Source organism: Phalacrocorax aristotelis, chromosome 7 (genome assembly GCF_949628215.1).
Source record: "Phalacrocorax aristotelis chromosome 7, bGulAri2.1, whole genome shotgun sequence".
Classification (NCBI taxonomy): domain Eukaryota; kingdom Metazoa; phylum Chordata; class Aves; order Suliformes; family Phalacrocoracidae; genus Phalacrocorax; species Phalacrocorax aristotelis.
Genome location: NC_134282.1, coordinates 46900998 through 46924549, shown reverse-complemented (window position 1 = coordinate 46924549; position 23552 = coordinate 46900998). Strand labels below are relative to the sequence as shown.

At 54.0% G+C, this 23552-nt stretch overlaps 1 protein-coding gene across 3 annotated transcripts in view; it reads right to left on the bottom strand.

Annotated features, from left to right (window-relative positions):
• NTRK3 (neurotrophic receptor tyrosine kinase 3) overlaps positions 1-20175 on the bottom strand; it is a 218698-nt gene extending 198523 nt beyond the window's left edge. For 2 of the 3 annotated variants that reach the window (XM_075100595.1, XM_075100594.1), the window contains exon 1: positions 19822-20175. In XM_075100595.1, the coding sequence (XP_074956696.1) occupies positions 19822-20069 (248 nt within the window). In that variant the 5' untranslated portion in view covers positions 20070-20175. The remainder of the gene's footprint in view (positions 1-19821) is intronic. The other variant, XM_075100596.1, reaches the window with a different exon arrangement.
• Positions 20176-23552: the final 3377 nt, after the last annotated feature.

Below are 23552 nucleotides of genomic sequence, written 5' to 3'. Positions count from 1 at the left end.
AAGCTTCACCATCCTCCCTCTACCAGCCCTACACGAAGCTGCTGTGGCTGTCACACAGTACATCCCACCCTCTACTCTCTGTCCTGCCTGCAAAGGGGGAAGTATATAGGCAGCACCGCCACGGCACCATGAGGCACTACAGAACATCCATCCATTGGGCTGACATGTTACTGGTGCCAGGGTGTATCTGAGCACAGCACAAAGCATTGTTGGACCCTGCCAGTCCTTACAGGTGCACAAGCTTAATTAAAGGTCTAAATAACAGTTTGCATCATTAGCCTACAAGGGGCACATCTACCTCAGGAGCCATCCACATCTTCAGTCTTGCCAGAACCTTAATGCTTTCCCAAAAAGATGTACTCAAGAGAGAACGACAAGCTTGAGCTGTTACTGAGCCTTACAGGCTTGGTCAGAGATACTGCGAACAGGAGCCTGCACTCTAGCAACTGTCCTTTCCCATTCAGATTTAGCAAATTCAAGACCTAAAGCATGAAGTAGCAGCCAAAATGTTTCCCACTCCCACCATTTTGTCCCATACCCAGGGAACACACAGTCTCTTTTGCTCCCTGCTGGCAGAAATCTCATTGCAACAGCCCACAGCATTTTGCTCCATGGTTTTGGAGAGTTGTTTTTCAAAGAAGCTGCATACAAAGCTCCCTGCAAAGCAAAGGGTCTCTCTGTGAAAGCAGAGATGCCTGAATTGGCCCCACTCAAACCAGGGACAGCAAATGCAGGCTTGAGCTGGGTGGTGTAGCCAGCCACTCATGGCACTGTAACACTGCCACCTCCATCTCATGATACTACGCCAGTGAGCGTCACTATCCCTCATGCAACATCCCCAACGGCCCGGGCGACATGCTGTGCAGTTCACACTCCTGCAGCCCTTTTCCCCCCCATGACCAAAAGATGACCACAGCAACCTGTGGTCATCCCATACCACAGAAAACTAAAGCACAGGCTGAGAAAACAACTTATCCCTCATCATATAGCAAACTTTTCAGGACACCTTAAGATGCAAATCTCCCAAAATCCACCTTTTCCACCATCTTTACCCTAACCCAGGGGTCCCCATCAAAAAGCCTCAGTAGGAGGGATGCTTTGGCAAGGCCAGGTCAGCCCTAGGGATGCTACTACCAGGTGGCACAGCAGCATTTTGGGGCTGGCTCCTGGGGAGGGTTTCCAGGTGGCTGCTTGGGTGCACCCTGGGTGCATCCCACAGCACCCCAAGTTGCCCAGCAGAGAGCTGCTGGCTGTGCCCAGTGCCTGCATAGCAGCACAGCGCCTCAAATAAGAACTCCCCACAGCCAACACAGCGAATAAGATTACAACAAATATAAACTAATGATACAGCTGTCAAGACAGATTAGACTGCACAGTGTAAAAAATTGCAGGGCTGTTTAGTCACAACAATATAAGATTAATTTATCAATACAGCTTATGTGGCACTGGAGAGATAGCAAATTGAATAAGTGAATCTTTTCTACACCTTGCACAAGGAGGGAGTCTCAGACCTGATGGGCGCATGGGTCTGGATGCCCGTGAGGATCCACAGTCTGGGCTCGGTCCAATAGGGCTGGTTTGATACAGCCCAGGGTGTCTGCACTCCCATCCCAGGCATCAGGGACAGACATGCATGCCACCCATGTGCATGGCTCTGCACCCACACACTCCAAAAGGTGCCCACCCTTCTGCAGTACCAGGCTGGAGAGGGATGTTGCTAAATCAAGATGTCCAGAAGCTGCTGCTATGGGCAGGAACTTCCCATACCTCTCTCTACAAGCTCCTCCAAGTCCAGCATTACAGGACTCATGCCGTTTGTCATCTCACCTTTAAGCTCTGTCCCAGTTACAGCGTGTACATGTTTTGGCATGCACAGCAATCAGAGGCAGCGATCCACCACGATAACGCATGCAAAAATATGCACAGCCACTTCCACCCTTTGGGGGCTAAGCCCTGGCAGACATGGGCAAGCTTGCAGACCTCAGAACGTCTCTCAAGGGTGTCCAAAATGCAACAATCCAACTGGTAGGTCCTTGGGAGATGCTTTCCTATTCATCTTGCATCTTCTGCCCAAAGACTACATCTCCTCTAGTGAGCCCAGTCATTTCAGATCTCTCATACATTGCCATTGCTGGGTTAAAAATGTGTAAGTAAATAAATAGCTGCAGCGATAATGAGCCAAGGTTTCGATCTGTGAAGGTGAGAGCACAGCGGCAGCCGCCGATACGAAGGAAGCGCCCGTTTCTAAAAATATTGAAATCCGGTAATTATCATCATTAGAACTAGTTGTGATTTAGCCGTAGCTCAATCCCAACAAGTAAGAATGGCATTTATTTGCCACAATTAGAACAGCTAAAAATACCTCCGGAACCTTGCCTGGTTCAGCCCCATCCCACCACCCCCCCCCCAGCAGGCTCAACCTTGGGCAGGGAGCAATGCAATGGGGGGACCACTTGAAGGACCATGGCAGGGGTGAAGAAATCCTGTGCTCCCCCAGGGAGACCAGGACATCAACACAAGGCCACCCCATCTTCTAGGAGACGTTCCCAGCTCTGTTCCATGGCTTTCTCCCTAGCTCTGGTTCAGCCCAGCTAATTCCTGCCCTGCCACACTGGCTCACTGGTACAAGCAAGCTGCTCCCTACACAAAGCAACGTCCCCTCTAGCAAGCTGCCTTTTCCATACCGAAAGTTTCTTTGCAATTGTATCCAACGGCACAGATTTGCTTTAAAAGGCAACTGGAAAGGCCTGGCTCACCCAAGCCATCCTGCTGGAGCGGGAGGCAATGGCCCTGCTAGCACCCCACTGATCTGAGATAACCATTGCTGAATGACACATGTTTCCTTGCCTTTTGGTAACATTACAGTTACACCAAGCGCCTCCACACACCCAGCATCTCTTCCCGGACCCAGACAAGTGGTAAAGCACTCCAAGAGCTCAGCATGCCAGACAGACCCCTTCATGGATGAACTTGCTGGAAGACCTCACTCTTCCTGACGTCTACCAACAGGGATCAAGCCCTCATATAAAACCCGGCAAGAGGCATCAAGCTATCCTTCCCAACCTCTGCAAAATAACCAGTGGGCCACCACCTCTCCACAAGCCTCTACACATACAGGGACTCAGGCATCTTCCCTTGGGGACACATCTGTACTCCAGCTCCCACCAGCAGTTTCCCAGCCTTTTTCCTGATAAATAAATGCCTGCAGGGTGCAGGGAGATACTGCAGGAGGCAGCACCTCGAAGTACCTATAATCACCTCTCAACTTCCCAACCAAGCATGTGATCCAGGAAAATCCCCATCTACAGACCGAAATCACCCAGGGCCATCTCCTTGTGCTTGGGAAACGTGCCCAGCTCCCCCAGTCAGGGATGTTCTTTCTGACAGTCACGGTGAATATTTTCCCCTGCTTATTTGATAATATCTGGAAAGGGCCATGAAATGGGCAGCTTAGCAATTCTCCACTGCATGGGGGTGAAGGCTGAGGTGCTCTCTGCCAGGTCCCAACAACAGCCCAAATATTCATCCTGGCCCCACAGGCCACCACCTGCTCCTCCCCAAAAACATCTCCAGTCCTGGGACTTTCTCAGCCCCCAGCCTTCTTCCAAGGGTAATTTGACCCCTCTGATGGTGTTTTTTTCCCCCTTGTTTGCCTCTGAACTCTCTCCAGTTTGTCAATGTTCCTGTAATAAGGTGCCTCAAACTGAAGCTGTGTTCCTGGGTTTTATTATTATTATTTTGGGGGGCTCTGTCATGTTTGGGTTTAATAAGAAAAGCCAGCTTGTAGCTCTGCTCCCGCAGCTCCCCCTCTCCCCAGACGCAGCCCATTGCTATTTGTTTAGGGCCCTAAGCCAGTTCTCAGTCCATTTGGCAGCGTCATATCCAAGGCAAACTGAACTAATTTTAAGAGTAAGATTTGGCGAGACACTATATCAAATGCTTTGCTAAATCCAAATATATTAGGATTTCCACGTTCTGCTCAGCCACTAATTTTGCGATTCCATCAAAAAGAAAAAGCAATCAGGTTTGTCTGGCGAGATTTATTCTTTCTAAATCCCTGCTGTTATTGCTCATGCTTTCCTTATCCTGTAGTGCTTCACTTTCTTAATACTGAAGGACTGGAAGCATTTGCTGGAAATTTATTTTTGCTATTTATATGGATTTTGAAAATCTGCCTCTGCTCTCCTCCGCTGCCCCCTGCCTTCCCCATTGCTGTTAGCATCCCTGTGCTGCCACCATATACATCTCTTCCTCTGTCCTCCTCCCAAAGCCAGAGCACAGTGGTATCATAACCCCAGTGTTAATACACAACTCGCCTCAGACACAAGATACAGAAGAAAAACCAATTAAAAACAAAAAAAAAGCTGTTTGGCAGCAGGAGAAAGCCCTAAAGGAAACACCCAGCTGGGTCAAGCCCAGGTCCATTGCAGAGCACTGCCAGCAATGTGAGCAGTTAATATTAATGCCTGAATCAGCCATCACAGAGCATCACCTCATTTTTCTTGCAAGTCTTCTGGCAACAACCCTCTGGGCAATCAGGCAGAGTTAAGCCACAAAAGACACCAGTCAGTGCCTTTCCAGAGGACACACATGGCCCGTGGTGGGTCAGGACCAGCACGTCTATAAACCGAACCCTGAATTACTTGAGTGGTTGAGGAGCTCCTCCAGGCTTGGGGCTTACAGACAGAGTCAGGAAGGGCTGTGCTCCCCTGCCCTAGGATGGTGTGACAGCTTCCCACTCTTACCTTGGGGATTTGGGACACCTGGAAAGCCACATCACAAGGCACTCAGACCTCCTGCAATATTTTTCTCTACAGGGAGCCAAGCAGAAGTCTCTAAACTTTGTGCACACAGCAGCTTTGCAGAGAGCACCATCCCAGAACACGATGGTGATCCCATCCTGGCTTTGACTGTGCATCTTCTGCTGTGTGCTCCACTGACCTCCATGGGAGCAGGGCAGAGCTGCTCACGTATTTCAGGGTAATGCTCACTCCTGCTCGTTAGACAGAAAAAGGCAGCTGTGTCGGAGCATAATCGGTTTCTGCTCACTAAGTCCTTAGATGTAGAAAGGCTTAGTATTTTGCACTCCAAATAACACCCTGTCTTGGTGCCAGGTGGGTTTACACCCTCAGGATGTCCTATCCAGCCACAGCAAAACAGCAGCACTACCAGCCTGGATCAAGGCCGAGCCTCCCACACGGGCCAAGCCATCGGCTCTAGCCACAACCTTTCCCACAAAGACACAAACACCTCCTCTTGCACTCCCTGGCACAGCCCAGCATGCCCAGCCTGAGGAGTGAGGCCAGGGTTACAGACACAGCTCATGGCACTGGGCTGATGCCCCCATTCTTGGATTCCTACACCTCCCCTGGATCACATCCCTGCCACAGCCCTTGCCTCAGCTCCTATATGCTGTCCCAGCATTTTCATAAGGTGAAAAAACACAGCATGGTCATCCCAGAAACTCAGGGATCAGAAACAGGGCAGCAGCATCCAGCAGAAGCTCAGGAGATGGTTCTCCATTACTGCAAGGAACCTCTGCTGCTCACAGCTCCTTCAGTGTTCACTGAAGAAGCTCAGATAGGGGCACAGCAAAGCTAAGCTACAGCATGACCCCAAGCACTCAAGGGATAAATGAAGATTTTTCTCTTTACGCTGGCTATTTTTACATCTCAGAAACATGCCCTGGGAGAGCAGCACTTTCCAGGAGCCCTCTTGAAGGCTGGGATGCCTGTGGTCAGGCACAGACTCCACCAACACCCTCCGGTTTGCACCCAGCTGGCTGCAGCCCAGGGGCTGAAGATGACAGCCCAGCCCTGTCCTGCTTCCAGCACAAGGATGACCTTCCCCGCGGGCAGCCAGACAGAACGTCCTCCACCAGCTCCCGCTGGCATGGCAAGTGAGTCCCAGGGCACTGTTAGGAGGGATTAACCCATCCTGGGGCAGCTGCCCTCCATCAACCCATCACTGTACCTTACATCCCCCCCATCCTCATGAGGGCTCAGGATTTACAGCACAGGCAGAGCAAGAGGGTTGGCAGCAGAAAAATGATGGGACAGAGGATTTACAGGGAAGTGCCAGTTTCAGGGGAGGTAGAGTGAAGCAGACTGTGATTTACAGGGTCAGCAGCAATTTACACAGCAGGTAGCACTGAGGAGGCAAGGATTTACTGGGCCAGGGGAGACATACTTTTATGGGTGTTTATTAGGAAATGAGTGTCTCCTTCCCCTGACCGCTGTGACCCAGGGAGGGGCACAGGAGCAGATGGATTTACAACAAGCCTCCCCCTTGCTCCAGAGGTCATGGATAGGCCAGCATCTGGGACCCTCCCCGTCTCAGTGTGGCTGCAGCTGGCTTCTGCTTGAACACGGTACCCTCAAGGTCATTTCAGTGCATCCCTGTCCTGCCACCGCCCCAAGACAGCACTCCAAGGCCCAGCTTGGTGGTCAGTCCCTCCAGGGAGCCTACAAATAGCAAATCCTCAGACGTGTCCTCAGGCTGGAGGCCCTTCCTCCTGGCAAGCCCCACAGCCCCTCCCTGCCAGCCCATCTGCTGGCAATGAGGCAGCATTTCTCCTGATGCCAAGGCTCCTCACCGCCGCCGGGATGGGCCTGCCAGGCTGGCAACAGGCAGGCAGGGGTCACAGTCTGCCATCCATCCATCCCAGCGCTGCCAGCAGACACACACAAGTAACATCATCCAGTCTCCAGTCCCATTTTCCAGCTGTTTCTGCCACCCAGCAGGAGCCAGGGTTTGGGGTCAGCCCTACATGAGCAACCTGAGCACATCGGTTTGGGCAAGCAGGTCCTTTCCCTCTCCCACCACATCTTCCCCCCAACTCCTGAACTGCAGCAGGGCTGGTGGGGTACGCGCAGCTCGAGTGCATAGTGCAAAAGTGAAGGGTGGCAGCATGTTTGGGTCTCCAGCTGTCACAAACCCCCCAGCCAGCATCCTGAACTGGAAGGTGCCAGGCTGGGCACAAAGACATGCAGGTGATGCCTGGTCTGCTCACACTGCTAGGGGTTAATCTCAAGAGTTGCACATGGAGTAAGAAAAGTAAAGAAATATATAGGAAAAGTTGTCCCAGCACCGAGACTCTGGTTTCCACTCTGCCACGTTGTGACTTCCTCCCATCAGCACACACCGCACTGTGTGGGACACTCAGGGAAGTGTGATAGGTGCCATGCTGGCCTCTGCCACCCCAGGAGGTGCTAGGACCAGCTCAACTTAATGTTCTGGAGCGAGCCAGGAAAGCCTGTCGCCCCCAGCCCTTCCCTGCCACTACTCTCTGTCAGTGGTACAGGCTGAGGGCTGCCTATGCAGAAGTGATGTTTGCAACACATCATGGCCTAGGGACCAAAAATTCAACCGTGCCAGCAGGAGGGTGCCCCTAGATGACATGCCACCTGATTCTTACATGCCTCTACATTTGCTCCCCAAAAAGACACCAGGTCTGGTTCACAACATAAAACATGGAGAATTTGGTCCTAGTGGAGCCCAAGAAAAAGGGAATTCACTCAGACATTTCATCTGCCTCATTCTCCAGACACTCCCCAGACCCTATTTTGCAGCAGACACCGAGAGACCACGTGCTCAGCAAGGACAATCCCTGCAGGGGACACACAATTTCTCACAGCATTGGGTTGCTCGGCTCTGGGGTGCAATAGGGCCAGCTGCCACTAATAGAGAGAGGGGAAAGGCTCCAAGTATTGACCACAGACACCCATGAAAGCATCAAGCACTGCCCAGCACAGCATAAACATGATGAAAATAAAGTCGTGAGCAGCCTGCACAGGCAAGAGAAAAAGTTTCTTACTTTCATTTTGGAGAAACAGTAGCTTTGCAGTGCAGGCAGGTTACTAGTCATACTGGGCAATGTCCCAGTGCATAAGAGCCCAGATAACATCCCATTGCTCATAGGTGAGGGCTCACTCCCAGCACAACCCAGCTGATCCTGCAGCTCCTCAGGGGCATCTCCCCAGCAGAGGAACACTGGCACACACCAGCACCAGGGCAGCACCCATAGCAACCTGCTTCTCTTCCCTGTGTAGAACTTCCAGAGAGGTATGACAGCAGCATCCAACCCTCACAATATCCCTGAACAAAAACCCGTCCATCTTCACCCAAACCACAAGCAGCAGCAACGCCATTGTCCCCACCCCTCTACCCCAAAGTTTGACTAAAGCTCAGGAGTGTCTTTGCTTTTATAAATCTCTGCCTTTTAACGATGGCTTCAAGGCTCAGAGAAAAAAGGCCCATTAAACTCACTGAATAAGTTAATGGGGCAGAGAGAATCCATTTCAAAGCCACCCCAGGCTATTTTCCTCTGGAGCTAAAGCCTGAATAAGCAAAAAGGAAAAATTAAAACTGTACAGTGCTTTGCCAATAAATAACCCCCAGTGTAATCCGTTACCAGGCAGGCCTCCATTTGCAGAGATAATAGGATGCAGACCAGTTGCAAACCACCTTCCCTTGCAGGGACCACCACCTTTTGATTGCAATTAGCTGTGCCATGGCAGGAACTTCCATCTCCTGCCTGTCCCCTTCCACCTGCCCAGGCAGGAGGGGGATGGCACACCCTGCAGAGAATTACCTAAATCCAGCACTTAGCTTTACAGTTCCTCAACACCCATGCTCTAAGCACACATCCTTGCTTCTCTGCTTCCTTTCTCACAGCCCTCCTGTCTGTTCATACCCCTTCACTCCTGTCTTCTCTCCCCCTTTCACCAGCAGCACTGGGGGTTGTTCCCTTGCCCATGAACCAGAGCCCACACGAAGCTGCTCCTCCCCAAACACTTAAAAAACAAGCGCACATCCCAGAGAGGGCGGGGAGGAAATCCCTGTTTGTAAATGTTGATCCCACTAGACACAGTTTGTTTACTATTTAATATTTAAAGATGTTAATTAAGGCTCTGAATAAATAAATCTATGTTACCCGTGCCTTTTGGAAGGCTGGGATCCTTCCCCCAGGGCCAGGGCAGCCTGGAGCACACTGGGTGCTGGGCAGCCTGCTGGGGCTGGGGACAAGCCTGGGCCAAAGCCTGAGGATCCCACCAAAATACCTTCTGGAAGGGAGAGCTTATCTGCAACACAAAGCAACATCAGGCACAACTCAGGCAGAGGACACTGGGGACTCTGGCCATTAAGACCCAGAGGAGAACACTGGCAGGGCAAAGCACAGAGATGAGGGTTTCCTGGCAGGGTTGCCCAAAGCAGTGCCTCTTGGCCACAAGATGGAATCTCAGCTTCAACCAAGCAGCCAAGTGCTTGTGCTTCCGAGGGCCAGAGGATCAACCCGCAGAGTGCTGGGAGGACACAAAGACAGGCAGCAACACACATCACCGCAGCTCACCACCAAGCAGACAGCCAAGGCTGCTCTGGGAACAAGCTACAGACACCCTCCTCCCTCCCAGCTGACCCCCTGCCCAGAGCCAAGGCAGGCAATGCACACAGCTTCGAAATGAGAGCATCCCAGCTTCAGCTCCTCTTCCCAAAACCACTGCTGCAGTGTCTTGTAAGGAACACTACAACTGCCTGCCTTCCTCACCCACAGACCCCAACATCCCTCAGTGCCCACACCTCAGCTCTTCCACCTGATGCCTCTTCAGCCTCATTAGACTCTGCTTCTCCCAAATCCACTCCAGATGTACTATGCACCTTGCTCTTAAACCCCCGGGGTGACAGGCCCCACAGGGCTCCCTGTCACGCAGGCTCCCTCTCTGCCCAGCCAGCATCCCTGTGCCACATCAGAGCCCTGCATGGACTCCCCAAGCTCAGGTTTTGCTCTGATGCTCCCACGGACACCCTCTAGCATCTGCCCCAACCTGAAGTAAGGGGCACAGCCCTTGCCAAGGGAGCACCAGGCTGCCGCCCTGATCCTGACCTGGCTCTGTGCTACTTTTCCCTCCCCACTGCAGAGCCTGAACAGCCCGTGAGACTGCCAGCAGTACAGATGTGTCCAAACCCATGTGAGGCTCAAACTAGGAAACAGTCTCCAGTAACAGCCAGCTTCTCTGAACTGGCAAGAGGAGAGCCCCAGGAGGACAAGGGTGCTCTCTGCAGGCCAGGGAGCCAGGAATAAACAGCATCCTTGTCCCACTGAACTTTGCTTGCTTCCCAGGCTGCTCGGCACCAGCCACCAAGTGACTCAATGGTTTTCAGCTCACTTTTCCTGTGATATATTTTGGCTGGAAGAGCACAGGCAAGGCAGGAGACATCCAAAACCAGGACACACATCTTTGCCCCAGGAGCACCCAGGCACATTCCAGAGGCAAGAAGTTTGGTGAGCAAGAGAGATCTTTCCAGCCACACAAGTCACCAGAGCTCCCCAGAGGCAATCCATTTTGTACTGGGATGGACACGAGGTATGCCCAAGCTGGTCTTGCCTATCTGGGTTAGATGCAGGCAGAAGGAGAGCTGTGGTCCACGACAAGGGCAGGCAGCCCAAGGGAACACTTGCACAGCTAGATCACAGACCAAAGAGCCAGGACTCCTGGTTCCCAACCCAGGTCACTGCACAGCATTTCCATGGGAAGTATGGGATGGGGGATGAGGCTAGAGCTGCTCCAGGAGCAGAAAGAAGGTGAGCAGCTGGAGGCACCCAGGCTCTCCCCCATGTGGCTTCATGTCCCAGCAAGGTCAGGAGTTATAGCCCAGCATCACTGTGGCTCAGCTGAGCACTCATTCCTAATCTGTCCTGGCAAAACCCTGCGCATGCAAGGTCCTCAGCAGCACCCAGATGCCCAGCATCTGTCTGAGCTTTCCCAATTAACATTTCCTAGTGGGAACTGCCTGGGGAAAGCTCAGGGAAAGCCAGTTAAAGGACAGCCTTGCACAGCCCAGGAGGATGGGGACTTCACCATGCTCAAATCTGCTGCTACCCACTTCTCAGTCCCTCAGGGACAGTATGGGGCAGCCAAAGGCACCAGTGTCCTGTGCCCTCCCCAGCACAACCAAATCCAGCATGGAGCTATAGGAGAGCTGCAGGGAAGGGGCTGCATGGGAGATGGCACCTGTGCTCAGCATCTCTCTGCATCCTTCCCTGGAGCCCTGGGATCCTAAGGCCATTTAGTTGTCGTTTCAACAAGCACCAAGGTCAAGGACAAGCACCCCAAGCCACCCATCTGTGCTATCACACCATCACACTCCCTTAGGAATCCTTCCTGACCTCTCTGCTCCACTGCTGGGACTTCCATTTTTAATTAAATAAGCTGTTTTCCTTTCCATTTAGGCAGATTGAAGCTGGAAGAAGGGAAAGATGGAAGTGATGGCACATGCTGGAGGGGGGATACAGGATGGGGATGGTCTCTAAGAGGCTCCATTACCTCCTACACCGGAGCATTGGGTGACAGCTGGAGGAAAGCTGGCTGCACGCATGCAGCCAGGTTCTGGCTTCTCCTTCAGCTCCCCAGCTGCTATGTCCCATGAAAACAAGCCAAAAATACAGCACATATTTTCCTGGTGCTACACTTCAAGGCAAGCAGGGGCTAGGTCTCACACAGAGGGCAACAGGGCAGGACACCCAGCCGCATAGGGTCTAGAAACAGAGTGGTACATGGAGGATGGAGATGCACAAGGGCACATGCAGCAGGGCTCATGGAGAAGCCCTGCTAGCTGGACACTGACTCCAGTGCAGCCTTCTAAGTGGACCAGAGAGATTTTAATCTCCTTTTCTTGGCCCAAGCCCCAAGCAACATCACTGCTCTAACCCACACCCATCACCCACTCCCCTCACACATCCACCCCAATACCATGATGCTGGGGACACATTTGCTGTTGCGTTGCAGGACCACTGGGTGTAATAGCCCTTCCACCATGCTGCACATGGCAATCACCAGCAAGGAAATAACTAGCCCATCTTGGACCCAGCTGCCAGCGAGAACGAGATATCCCTCAGGAGCTGCACATGGAGGATACTGCAGGGTCAAAACCAGTTTTCTACCACCACTAGGCCTTTCCCCATCTCACAACAGGCTCTTCTCAGCCTTTCCCCACTTGGGGAAGAGCACATGGCCTCTTTAGCTCTCCAACCAGTCCTCCATCCTACTCCTGCAGTAAAGGGTTAATCAGAGAAGCAAATAGCATCAAAGCCACCCTGGAAACATCCAGAGGTAGCTCAGCCTGTGCCCTCTTGCCTCCACATTCATCTGAGGACGCTTCCCATGGATGTTCAATACAGGAGGACCAATATAACAGCCCTGTTTGTCCCCCTCCACACTTGGCCTTTCCTTAAACCTTGGCCAGTGTTGGGCTGAAGAGCCTCCATCCCCACTCTGCGGCTTGCAGGCCAGTTGCACTGCTACTCTGTGCCTCAGTTTCCCCATCAGTAAAATGGGCAGAGCTGTAAGGAACTTCCTTGTGGACCCGCACAGCCACAAGCCAGGCGCAGATGGCAGTGCACCACCTGGATCAGACACCTATTGTCCAGCACTTCAAACAGCCCAGAAACACCGCCCCACAACACCTTCACAAAATCTGCAAATCACCCCAGTTCACAGATGGGCTGGGGCTGCACCACTTGCAGCACTGGTTAAGAGCTATTGGTACATGGGGATGCACTGACTGCATCCTCCTGCAGCAGCACAGAGGAGAAAGCCATGACCCAGCACCCAGCCAGATCCCAGGGGACCATCTGACCCTGTGGGGTGCTTACCTGGGGACCAGTATGCCAAGCTAGGGAGCAGGCGGGAGCCTACCAAGAGGGGTATGGCAGCACAGACACCCCAGAGCAAAGGCTCCTCTCCCGCGTGGCATGCATCAGCCTGACAGCAAGCAAGCGGCTACTTGACCCCTCAGCCCCAGCAGCCCCTGGCCGCTCCTGCACCCCACGCTGCCCCTGATACCACCAGCCCCGCTGGCTCATGGCTCCATCGTCCTACTCGCCCGTGCCAGCGGAGCCGTGAGCTGAGCTGTCTCATGCTGCCGCTTGCCCTCTAGCGGCACAGCCACTCTCAAACCGGGGAGAGGATGAGCCAGAGCTGAGCCGGGCAGAGGGTGCCCAGGGCGAGCCAGGCTCCGGCTGCCCGGGGAGGGGGGCGCAGGGCAGAGGCTTGGTTGGGGCTGGGGGTTATGGCACATCCACGGAGCTGCTCATGCACAAGCACCCCCGCACAAATAGCCTCTGTCTGGAGCAGCCTCACAACACTGGGAGATAAAACATGCAGACTAGCACAGTGCAGCTGTGGTCCTGGTGCCCTGTGCACAGTCCTCCAGGACGTGGAGCATCGCATGGGGCAAGTGGGGCTGCTGCTCCCCATCTCTTCATATGGGGCACAAAGTGCCTGCACAAACTGCAGCCTCGGAACAAGAAACTCACCTCGCAGCACTGCCTCAGCAGGGGTTTTGCTGTTCACCCCTTGGTGCAGAGGCAAGAGAATTTGGGTGAGACCAGAGCCCACATGCTGCTGTCAGACACACCTGCTTAGAAAGCGCCTACACAACCTGCTGAAACAACCACTGCAGGAAACCCAAAGCTCAAAATTACTGCCATGGCACAGTGCCTAGTAAATAATACACTGAGTTACAAGCATTATTAACACTCACTTTTGGAAGCCTGGCAGGCTCAGGGGTTGGTTCACTCCATGCTTGGCTGCAGCCCCCCTTGAATGGGATGCACCAAATCCAACCATGAACTCATGGGCAACACCTAGCACGGCCACTGCATTGAGCAGGACATGCTAGTGTGCCAGGGTAGCATCCTGAGCACAACCTACCTGCAGGACTCCTCAAGGGTGATCCCATGGGACATCCCATGGCCTGCTCCGGGTGTTCACTAAAAGAACCCAGCATTGCTAGGTGCATGGATGGTAACAGGCTTTTGGGAGACCATGAGCAGCCTCATACCAAAGCACATGAGGGTGTCAGCCCCACAGGGGTGAGCTGATGGGGTAGAGCAGACCCAGAGAGCTTTCCCTAACTAAGGTCTATAAAAGCCCCTATCAAGAGGCAACACATCTCCAAGCCTCCAAGGGCAGGAAGGTATGTCCTTCCCCAGTCTCTTCTCCTCCATCTCTGCTTCTCCCTGCCATGAAACACCTGTCTTAGACCTGAAGCATCCCCATATCACCTCTCCAAGCCCAGGGAGACAAGCCAGCAGGCAGAGCTGATGCAGACCACCCCAAACCCTGCTGGAGATGAGGGCTGGAAAGACATCACATGCACCCTGAAAACATCCAGGTCACCAGCCCCTCCTGTCTCAGGTCCCACATTCAGCTCATAAAATCCCTGGGAGGTCTTGGCAGGCACCAAAATTGTATCCTCCCTGGAGAAATAGCTGGTATGGGCCCTCTGCAGTCAGGCAATGAAGAAATGGCTAGGGAGCACTTGGGGACCGCAGTGGGATAGGCACAAGAGAGGCAGAGACACCAGCAGACTCTGGCATGAAAAGACAGGTGACTCAACCCAGAAGGAATCCCATGTCCCAGACAAACCAGGGCTGTAACCCTCAGGTGCCTGGTGTCCTCTGCTCAGTCTTATCTCAGCCACTGCTGGGAAATCAGAGCTGAGACCTGGTCCTGAGGGCTGACTCCTCCAAAAACCACGTTTTATAGCACATCTACCCCAGGTCCTTCCTCTCTGCTCCCACACATGACCTGGAGGGCTGTAAAAGTACTGGAGGTCCCAGACATTGCCCGTGCCAAGCAAGTGCCTCCCTCCACAACTGGTCAGCAGGGAGAACGGTCATAAGAGCAGGAAAGGAGCCAGCAGCCAGCCCAGGGGATGCACCCAGCCCTGGGTGCCCCTCGTGCCGGTTTAGCTACTTTGGTGCACAGGGCAGCATCCACTGTGGACTTGATCCCCTGATGCAAGCGGGATGATACAGGGACAGTGAGGACCAGTGCTCACAGCTTAAGGTACCGCTAGAGCTTCAAGGCCACATCTCAGCCCACCTCCTTGTCGCAAACATCTCTGCACCCTCTTGTGTCCTCACAGCCTCATGCTGCACCCACCTCCCCCTTCTAACATGCTTCAGGAGAGCCGATCTGCATAAACAAGAGCCCTGAAAAAGAAAGCTGGATTGAATTAGGGACCTTTTGAATGGTGCCTGCAGCAGCCAAAGCCTCTGGGACCAGGAGAGGGGAGGAACAACAGGATGGGAGGCTTTGGAAATGCAGAGCCCTTCATCTCCAGAAAGCAGCAGCACACAAGACACACTGGGCACACTGTGACTGATTCACAGAGTGGGGGGAAAGTTTGTGCCCTGTTGTCAAAAGCAGAGCAATCACCAACTTGAGCATCACAGGAGCCCCTTTCCCAGCCGTTTGAGCCACCAAAGCAAGTTCTGCTCCCTCCAGACCTTCCAGGAAGATACTTGCCCTTTCTTTCTTCCCTCCTTCCCAGAATCAGGTGCACATGGGCATCACTGGTGCCTTGCCTTTCCCAGCACCAGCAGTGAAGGGGTGCTGCCGCTCTGTGCACCCCCTCACTCTTCCCCCACGCCACGTGGTCCCAGCTATCGTGCAGCAAGTGGGGGCTGCACTGCCGCTCGCCCCCCACAGTGCCCGGCTCTGACGTGGCTCTCCCACCCCCGGCCAGGCCCACAGGATGGAGCAGATGCTGCCATGGGCTTGAGGGACAGCCCAGCCGGAAAGGGTGGGACTGCTCTTCTTGTCCATGGGGGGAAAAAGATGCTTCCTCTTGGCCCTGTGAGAGCCCAAAGTCCTGCAGCCCATGGTGCTCTGCAACAACCCACCTCCTCTTGAGTTGCTCTGAATTAATCTCACCTGGTTGAAGGCAGCTACGAGCTGCACAAATAAACCCTGCAAACCCACCCATTTGGGTATTTTGTCATGAGAAGCCGCATTCTCCCCTGGTGAGGTTGTGTAAGGGAGCAAGGCTTTATATACTGGGGACATCTCCCTACCTCGAGGGAGCCCAGGGGTGACAAGTGCAGGCCACTGCCGCCTGCCTGGCAGCATCTCTGCAGTGCCATAGCAACAGCTGAGAAGTAGGGAGGCCCAGATGGCAAACTCCTCCATCCGTCCTTCCCCACGCGCCGTGCCGGCGCACACAGGCGCTGCCCACGCTGCCAGAAGGGTAACTCCCCGGCCCACCCCCAGCATGCAGTGCCTGCCATCGCCCCGACATGTGGCAGCACAGGTGAGCCCAGCCACACTGTGTACTGGCCAGACCCCCCATGGTACCATGGATGAGGACCCAAAGCGGCAAAATGCCCCAACTGCTGGACACATGGGGGCAGAAGAGGTTTTGTCCTGCAGGACCCCCAGGACTGAAGTTCTCCCTGTGCATCTGGTCTTTTTAGGGAGGTCTTCCAAAGGATGGAGCCCCATGCCACAGGGGTGAGGCTGTGTTAGGGGAACCTTGAACATCCCCACAAGTCACTCCCGGCTGGGAACATAGCAATGGCTACTACGCTGCACAAGAAAAAGCAATGGCATGAACATACCCAAGCCCCACAGTCATCCTCTCCCTGAATTGGGAAGGGGAAGTCCAGCAGCATGACTCCAAACCAAAGCCATCTCAACCAGGGGTCAAGCCAGCCCCTCAGCTAGACAGGACCCTTGGCAGCTCTCACAGGGATCTCTGTGCAGAGCCACATCCCCAGGGACGTGATCTGAAATTGGATAAGTTTCTGGGCAGGCTGGGAAAGGGCAGAGGGACAGCAGCCAACCCAACCTTCTCCTCCATCTCAGGAGAAGAACCTCCTGCCCTTTCCCTGCTCCACCACTGACCTGGATCCCACTAGATATGCACAAAGGTTGTGTGCCACCATTTCCCCAGTCCAGCTGGAGCAGGAGCCACCCAGCCCTGGCTGCAGCTGCTCTGCTCTCCCTGAAAAGAAGGGGGATGGATGGGAAACCAGAAGTGGCAGCAAATGGAGCAAAGACCATTCATTTGAGGGGTGCAACAGGAGGCTCGATGATAGGGTACCACCCTGCTAGCCTCCATGGGCAGCACTACAGGCCGGGCATCTCCTGTCGTCCTTCTGTCATCCTTGCCTTAGGGGGTCTCATCAGCTGCTGAAATGTGAAAAAAGCTCCTGATGGCTTGGCCCCCAGTGCTAGGGAACCTGCCTTGGGTGAGGTGGGCTGGCATGGAGGGGCCTTTGCCCTGGCTTGGGGGGGGATAAGACAGATGAGACTAACAAGCCAGCTCACACTGCTTGCTTTCTCCAGCTCTCCGAATGGGCCCTGGCAGCCTTTCATCAGCACCACCCAAGCTCAGATTGCCAAGCTGAGCTCGTCTTTCAGACATGAATAAGGCCCAGCTTGGCCCCAGGGTGGTTTCACGGCCCCATATCCCATCACCTTTTCACCAGCAGCAGGAGGGAGCAGACACCATCACCACCTTCCCCAGCACCTGTGGGGAAGACCCAGCTGGAACATGGAATCCCCCAGCCGCAGGGACAGGGCTAAGCCTCCCCTACTGACCCCCCAGCCCAGTGCCCACTCGCTGCTCACAAACAAGGCAAGCTACCTGAAGAAGCCAAGCTCCTGGTGAGCCTGGCAAGCAGGGGGAGCATCATTCAGTGCCCAGCTGAATCAGACCCACATGCCAGGAGTGATTCAGCGATGACCAGGCTGGGCTTCAACACACCCCTCGCCCCAGCACCTACTATACGGAAGCTCGCAAGGAGAGGCCTGACACTGAGCTGAGAGGGTGCAGGACACAATGCTTCCCATGCAGGAGCACGAAACAGGGTCAACTCTGGCTGCCAGTAGTGACTCCTTTGCTAGAAAGCAGCCCCACCACCCAAACCATCCCTCTGCTCCCATAAGCACTCTCTGTGAACCACTACCACCTCCCCAGGAAGCACAGACCCCTGGGGAAAGTTTTCCCTCATACTCAGCCTCAGCCCCTCACAGCATTTTGGGGTTCACCCCAGTCCTGTGCCTTGGCCCTGAAGCCCAGGGAGGAAGGTGTGGGGCCAGCAGCAATGCAGGGGTCGAGGGAACATGCTTTGCTCAGTGTGGAGCAGAGATGCATACAACATCCAGCAAAAACTGGCACCTTCTCCTTCCCCAACTTAAAAGAAGCTCCTCTCCAAAAAAATTACCCAACATCTCTGTTTCTGGAGTTGAATCTTCCCCCCCTTTGTTACAGACTGCTTATCAGCATTTTCAATTTCAAAGCAGAAAAGGCATTTTCTGGGCACAAAGGACTCGCGTAATACTACCTCTCACAGCAGTTCAGACGTGTCTGTGCATCTGAGAACGCATACTCGCTCACGCTGGCAGCTTCCAAATCCTTCCCAGCATTTCCTGCTGCTCCCCGCCCCCCAAAGGGTTAAAACCAAACCACAACAAACAGCAATCGCAGGAAAAAACCACGAGTTTCTCTGACTTCCCCAGCATCACCCACGTCCCTCCAGCACCGCGACACTGGATAAAGATAGGGCAATAGGAAGGGGAACGTTGCATTAGTTTCCCCCTATACTTTCCCCATTCCTGCTGGGTTTGCAGAGGTTTTCTTTCAAGGCAAAAGCAGGGCTGGGGGCTCAGGGCCAGTGATGCCTGCTGAAGACCTGCCTGGCCATCACATGAACCTGTAAGCAAGTGGGGAAAGTGGTTCTCCTCATCTTTACCCAGCAAAGGTGACAAGCAGAGCTGCAAAAGCAGCACTGCAATTACTCCACGGCTCTGCTGCAATTGCACTGTGACCAAAAAAAACAGCCTCAGGAAGAGCCCCAGAAAAGCTCTCTCCCTCCGTGCAACTGTGTGATCGAGGCGAAAAAAAAAAATAAATAAATAACCCTCCATTACTCATTTCAAACCTTGCTTCATTTAACTGCCAGAATAAAGGATTCCACCTCTTCTCTGCTCAACTCCCACTGGCAACTTGCTCTGGGGGCTACATTTCCCTAAATGCTCACATTTCAATTAGCATTAGAATAATGAAATGGCTCAGAGTTCATCTCACCCAAAAATGTACTGGAAAATAAAAAGCAGAGATTGGAAGAGATGAGAATCTTTTTTTTTCACACACACAGCATGATGGATTCAGGAGAAGGAAATATATTCCTTTCTCGACTCCACGCTGATGAGATTAACACAGGCTTTGCTAACTGCCTCTCCAAACAAGGATAATGCAACTTCAAGTTGATTTTCCAGATAAACAAGCATGCAAACAAACGCAAAGTGCTCAACTAAAAATATCTCCCTGCTCCGATGCTTCTCCCGACCGCCACCACCCCGTGAGGAAAACACACAAATCCTATCGCAGCACCACAGCGAGTTGCAGAATTATAACAATGCGAGTTAAATAAGCTACTTAAGGGGCATCTCACTGTCCTTTTTTTTTTTTTTTCCCATTAAAAAGGCGAAACCGCAGATCCCCAGATACACTCAGCCAGGGCAGGGAAGGGAGCATTTTCTGTTGTGCGGATGAAAAATAAATGACATTCTCATCGGATCCAAAGTCTCGAAAAAGAACAAGCAGCTCGCAACTTGCTTTTCTTGCCCAATTTGGGTATATATGTGGCTGTGGGGTCCGTCCCGTCTCCTCCCCCCCCCCCCCCCCCGCCTTGCAGAAGCAAACAGCAGCAGCTTCAGCATCTTTGCCTGCTGCTCTCTCTCCTCCTAAGGAAGCAGATCTCATTTACTTTATTCCACTTAAGCCTTGGCCAAACTGTTGCTGGGCTTTATTTTTTTGCCTTTTTTTTTTTGGGGGGGGGGAGGGGTGCGGGGGGGGAAGGGGGAAAGCCGGATCTGCGTCCTCTGCACGGGAAGCAGGGCTGAGCCCTGCCAGGCAGCGCAGCAATGCCGAGGGCACCTGAGCCCGGCACAGGCAGCCCAGCCCAGCCCGCACCCTGCGCCGGGAGGGGACGGCGCCCCGGGAGAGCCCGGGGGGACCCCCACTTACATGGAAGTGATGTTCCTTGAGATGTCCGTGATATTGATGCTCGTGTTGCCATTGCTGCTGCCTGAATCCTGCCCTTCCAAGAGAGGGAAGAGGTTCCCATCATCCGGCTTCTTGCAATTGATGTCTGTCTTGCTGCAAAGACAATTAGCAGGGCAAGCCAGCACCGAAAGCAGATAGTCTCCCCAAATGCTCCAGAGCAAAAATACCCTCCAGAAAGTGCACTTGGTAGGGCAAAGAGAGACATCCATCTCCGATTGCTGTTTCTAAAAAAGAGGAGGAGGAGGAAAGGGGGGATGGAGGGAGGGGAAGGGGGGGAAAGGGGGAAGGAAACAAAGACAGAGGGAGAAAAAAAATAAAAAATAAAAACACGACAAAACCTCAAGCGATCAGATGCAAAAATCCTCCAGCAGATGAAATCATGCTGGCAGCTGGCTCGGAGAGGCTGTAATTCCCGCTAGGGCAGGGGCAGCGGCAGCGGGCGGGGATGCATGCCGGCCCGGCCGCCTGCGCCCGCCGCCCGCCGCTCCCCGCCAGCCGCTCCGGAGGATTGCAACGGGAGGCTGGGGAGGCAGCCGGCGAAATAAATAAATAACAAAAAACGGTGCGAAAGTCACCAAGTCCCACCTACTGGGCAGAATTAAAATTGACACACCTGCAAAAAAAACACACAGAAGGAGAGGAGGGGGCGACCTCCCCTTCCCATCGCTTCCCTCCCCCGGCCTGGCCAGCCCTGCTGCGGCGGGCACAAAAAGCAGGGGAGGAGGAGGAGGAGGAAGGCTTGCAAAGCGAGCCGGGCTCTGCAATAAAAAGGATTCCCCACCCCCCCTCCCTCTCCGCTAAAATCAATCTAGGGGAGGGGGGAGAGAGGGGGAAAACACACCCCAGCACTGCTGGAGCCCCAGCGCAGCCCCACCAGCGAAGGAAAAGTTGCAGCTGGGATTAAATTTGTGCTGGGGGAGAGCAGAGGGGCTCTGGCTCGGCTCCTGCTTTCTCAGGCTCTTTCGTCTTTTGGAGGAGGACGATGCTGCCTTTCGCTTGGTTTTTGGATGGGTTCCCCCCCCGCGACCCGGACAGAAGGGTGGAGAGGAAACAAAGATTAAACTGAACTGGAAGAGAATAAGCGCCAGTGTGGATTACAGCAATTTAATTTTTTTTTTCTTTAGAAGATCCTAGCGAGAAGCAGATCAGACGGCTGGGTGGGAAAAAAGCGACTGGAGAGCACCCAGGAAGGACTTTCTAGAAAAGACATACATGCACACATCCCCCTCCAAAATGCAACGGGGACTCAGCCGGCTGCCAGGAAGCGCAGGCAGAAACACCCAGGGTCGGGGCTCCCGTCCTCCCTCCCCTGGCTTCCCCCTTCCCTCCTGCAGCAGATTCTGCAATCAGACATGCAAAAAAAAAAAAATCCTGGAAGAGGAAGACTGAAGTGTTGAAAAGGCTGAGCTCAGAGCACCGAAATGGCATCAGGAGAGCAGTGAGTGCGAGCTGAACAGCCGAGCGAATTAAGATGCATGGTGCATTTTTGGCAAGCACAAACCCAAGCAGATCAGAGCTCTGCTTAATTTGCTCTGCTTTTCTACAGCACTTTTCTGCATGCCTCCCCCCCCCCCCCCCCCCCCCAATAGTTTTGCGTCTCTGCTCCTCTGCACAGAGACACGGTGGTAAAGGGACGGTTCTGCAGGCAGGAGCACGGGTGAAGGGAGGAATTACAGGTGTAGGACTCTGAATATTTCAAGGGTCTGCTTCTGCCAGGCAGAGGGATCTCTGCGCAGGCTGAACCAACACCTCCAGGCTCTGCTATGCACCCCAAACCATACTAGTCAGAAGGAGTAACAGCATTTGGGGGTAAAAAAGGGGGGGGAGTGGGCAAAAGGGGCTGCAGGGAGGATTGACAACCGTGATTCACACACCCACACCCCTCAGTGGGGAGCAGGCTGCCGACACACACACTTACACCATCCCAGTGAGGCACAAGCAGGGCTTGCACTTGGGTAACTCCTTACCCACTGCTGCACAGCCACATTGCAGGCCCTGGGAACAGCAGTGATGTGCAAGGGGCTGCACATACTTGGGGTATCAGTCCTGCTCCTGCAGGGGCTTCTGGGGTGCCAGGGGGCTTCATCAGGGCTCCCTAGGAGAACTGGAGGCACTCATCTAGTGAATAAATACCAAAGTGGGAAGGGTGGTTTCTCCCGGAGCCCCACCTGCTTGCAAATTACTGAAGTGAGACACCTGGATCCAAAGAGGTCACTGGAGTGCCTGGCACTGCAAGGAAGGGGAGGGGGTGGTGGGTCCCCACCCCCATGAGAAGCAGCTCCCATCCTCAAGCACCTGTACAGAGACCATGGCTGGGAAGGCACCAGAGAGAAAAACACCCAGGCATATTTTTTACTCCCTGCCTCAGTTTCCCCACTAGTGTCAGATACCATTCTTGTGGCTCAGCACTGCACTTGGACTGGAGAAGACATTGATGAAGGACACCATGTCATATGTCCCTGCCCATAGGGAACACCAGTCACCCTGCAATGCCCAGCCAGCATATGGGCTCATCCCTCAGCAGCATAGACAACAGGGATGTCACACTACCTGCAAAACCAGTGCCTGGGGTGAAACCAGGGCTTCCTTTATACTGAAGCTGGTGCAAGGTCACAGCCTCCTCATAGCACTTGACATCAATCATGCTATCATGCTTGAAACCAGTGTGAGGCCATCAGCCTACCCTGGTGTGCCACTGCGGGGCCAGTCACAGGGTGGGAACGCATTCAGGGGACACACACTCGCCTGGGGACCTACTGCAGTTCCACAGCACAGCAAGGTTCTCCTCGGGCAGGTCGGTGCCAAGACCTGGGGGAAGCCACTGTCACCTGGAGGTGCCAGGGTGGCACTGCTTTGTGCAAGGCTGCGTGCATGATCACACTGCACCCTCCTCACCCACCTGGCTGGCACCCTGCCTTGTGTCCCTCCATCATGCAGGGCATGGGGTTGACTCCTGGCCTGGAGCAGAGCACAACAGCTAACGAACCACAAAACACCCAGAGAGGCTTTCTGGTCCTCCTCTGTAACCCAAGGAAGTTACATGCTTTGTAGTCTCCTTGCAAAGACACAGTTTAACCCACAGGAAGTTGGGGAGGTCTCAGGTCGGCTGTCCCAGGTGGGGGGAGGCAGGAGCCCCCTTGCCCCCACGACATGCACACCCCACTCTGCCACACGGTGCCAGGCGGGCCCCACTTCAGCAGCTGATGAAGAGGTTTTGTGCCAAGCCACGGCTTCCTCTGCCACTAATAGATAAAGCCGCTGCTCGCAGAGGAAACGTGGCCAGGCAAAGCAGGGGAATGGGAGGAGCGGGAGCATCCAGCTGGGTGACCAGAGGGCAGGCGGAAGGTAGGCAGGGAAAGAAAGAAACCAGGGGGCTGTTCATCTTCCCCATTGCAGGCTGCCAGGGGGGATTGGCGATTTGCTGGCAGAAGAGACTGCAGCGACAGCAAAGTCCCTGCTGCAGAGAACAGACAGGCCACCAACCTTCACCCAGCACGAGAGTTGGGCAGCCCCTGGTCCTGCTTCCCCCGCCTGAACCCACCACCCCTCACTGGTCCACGGACAGACAGAAGATGATGCTCAGCAGGGCAGCACACCCAGACCCAAAAGGGGACTGGAGTATTTGGGAGCTGCCAGTGGTGGGAACGTGCCATCCCTGCCTCCATCCCTCACTCCTGTCCCTGTGGAAGGGG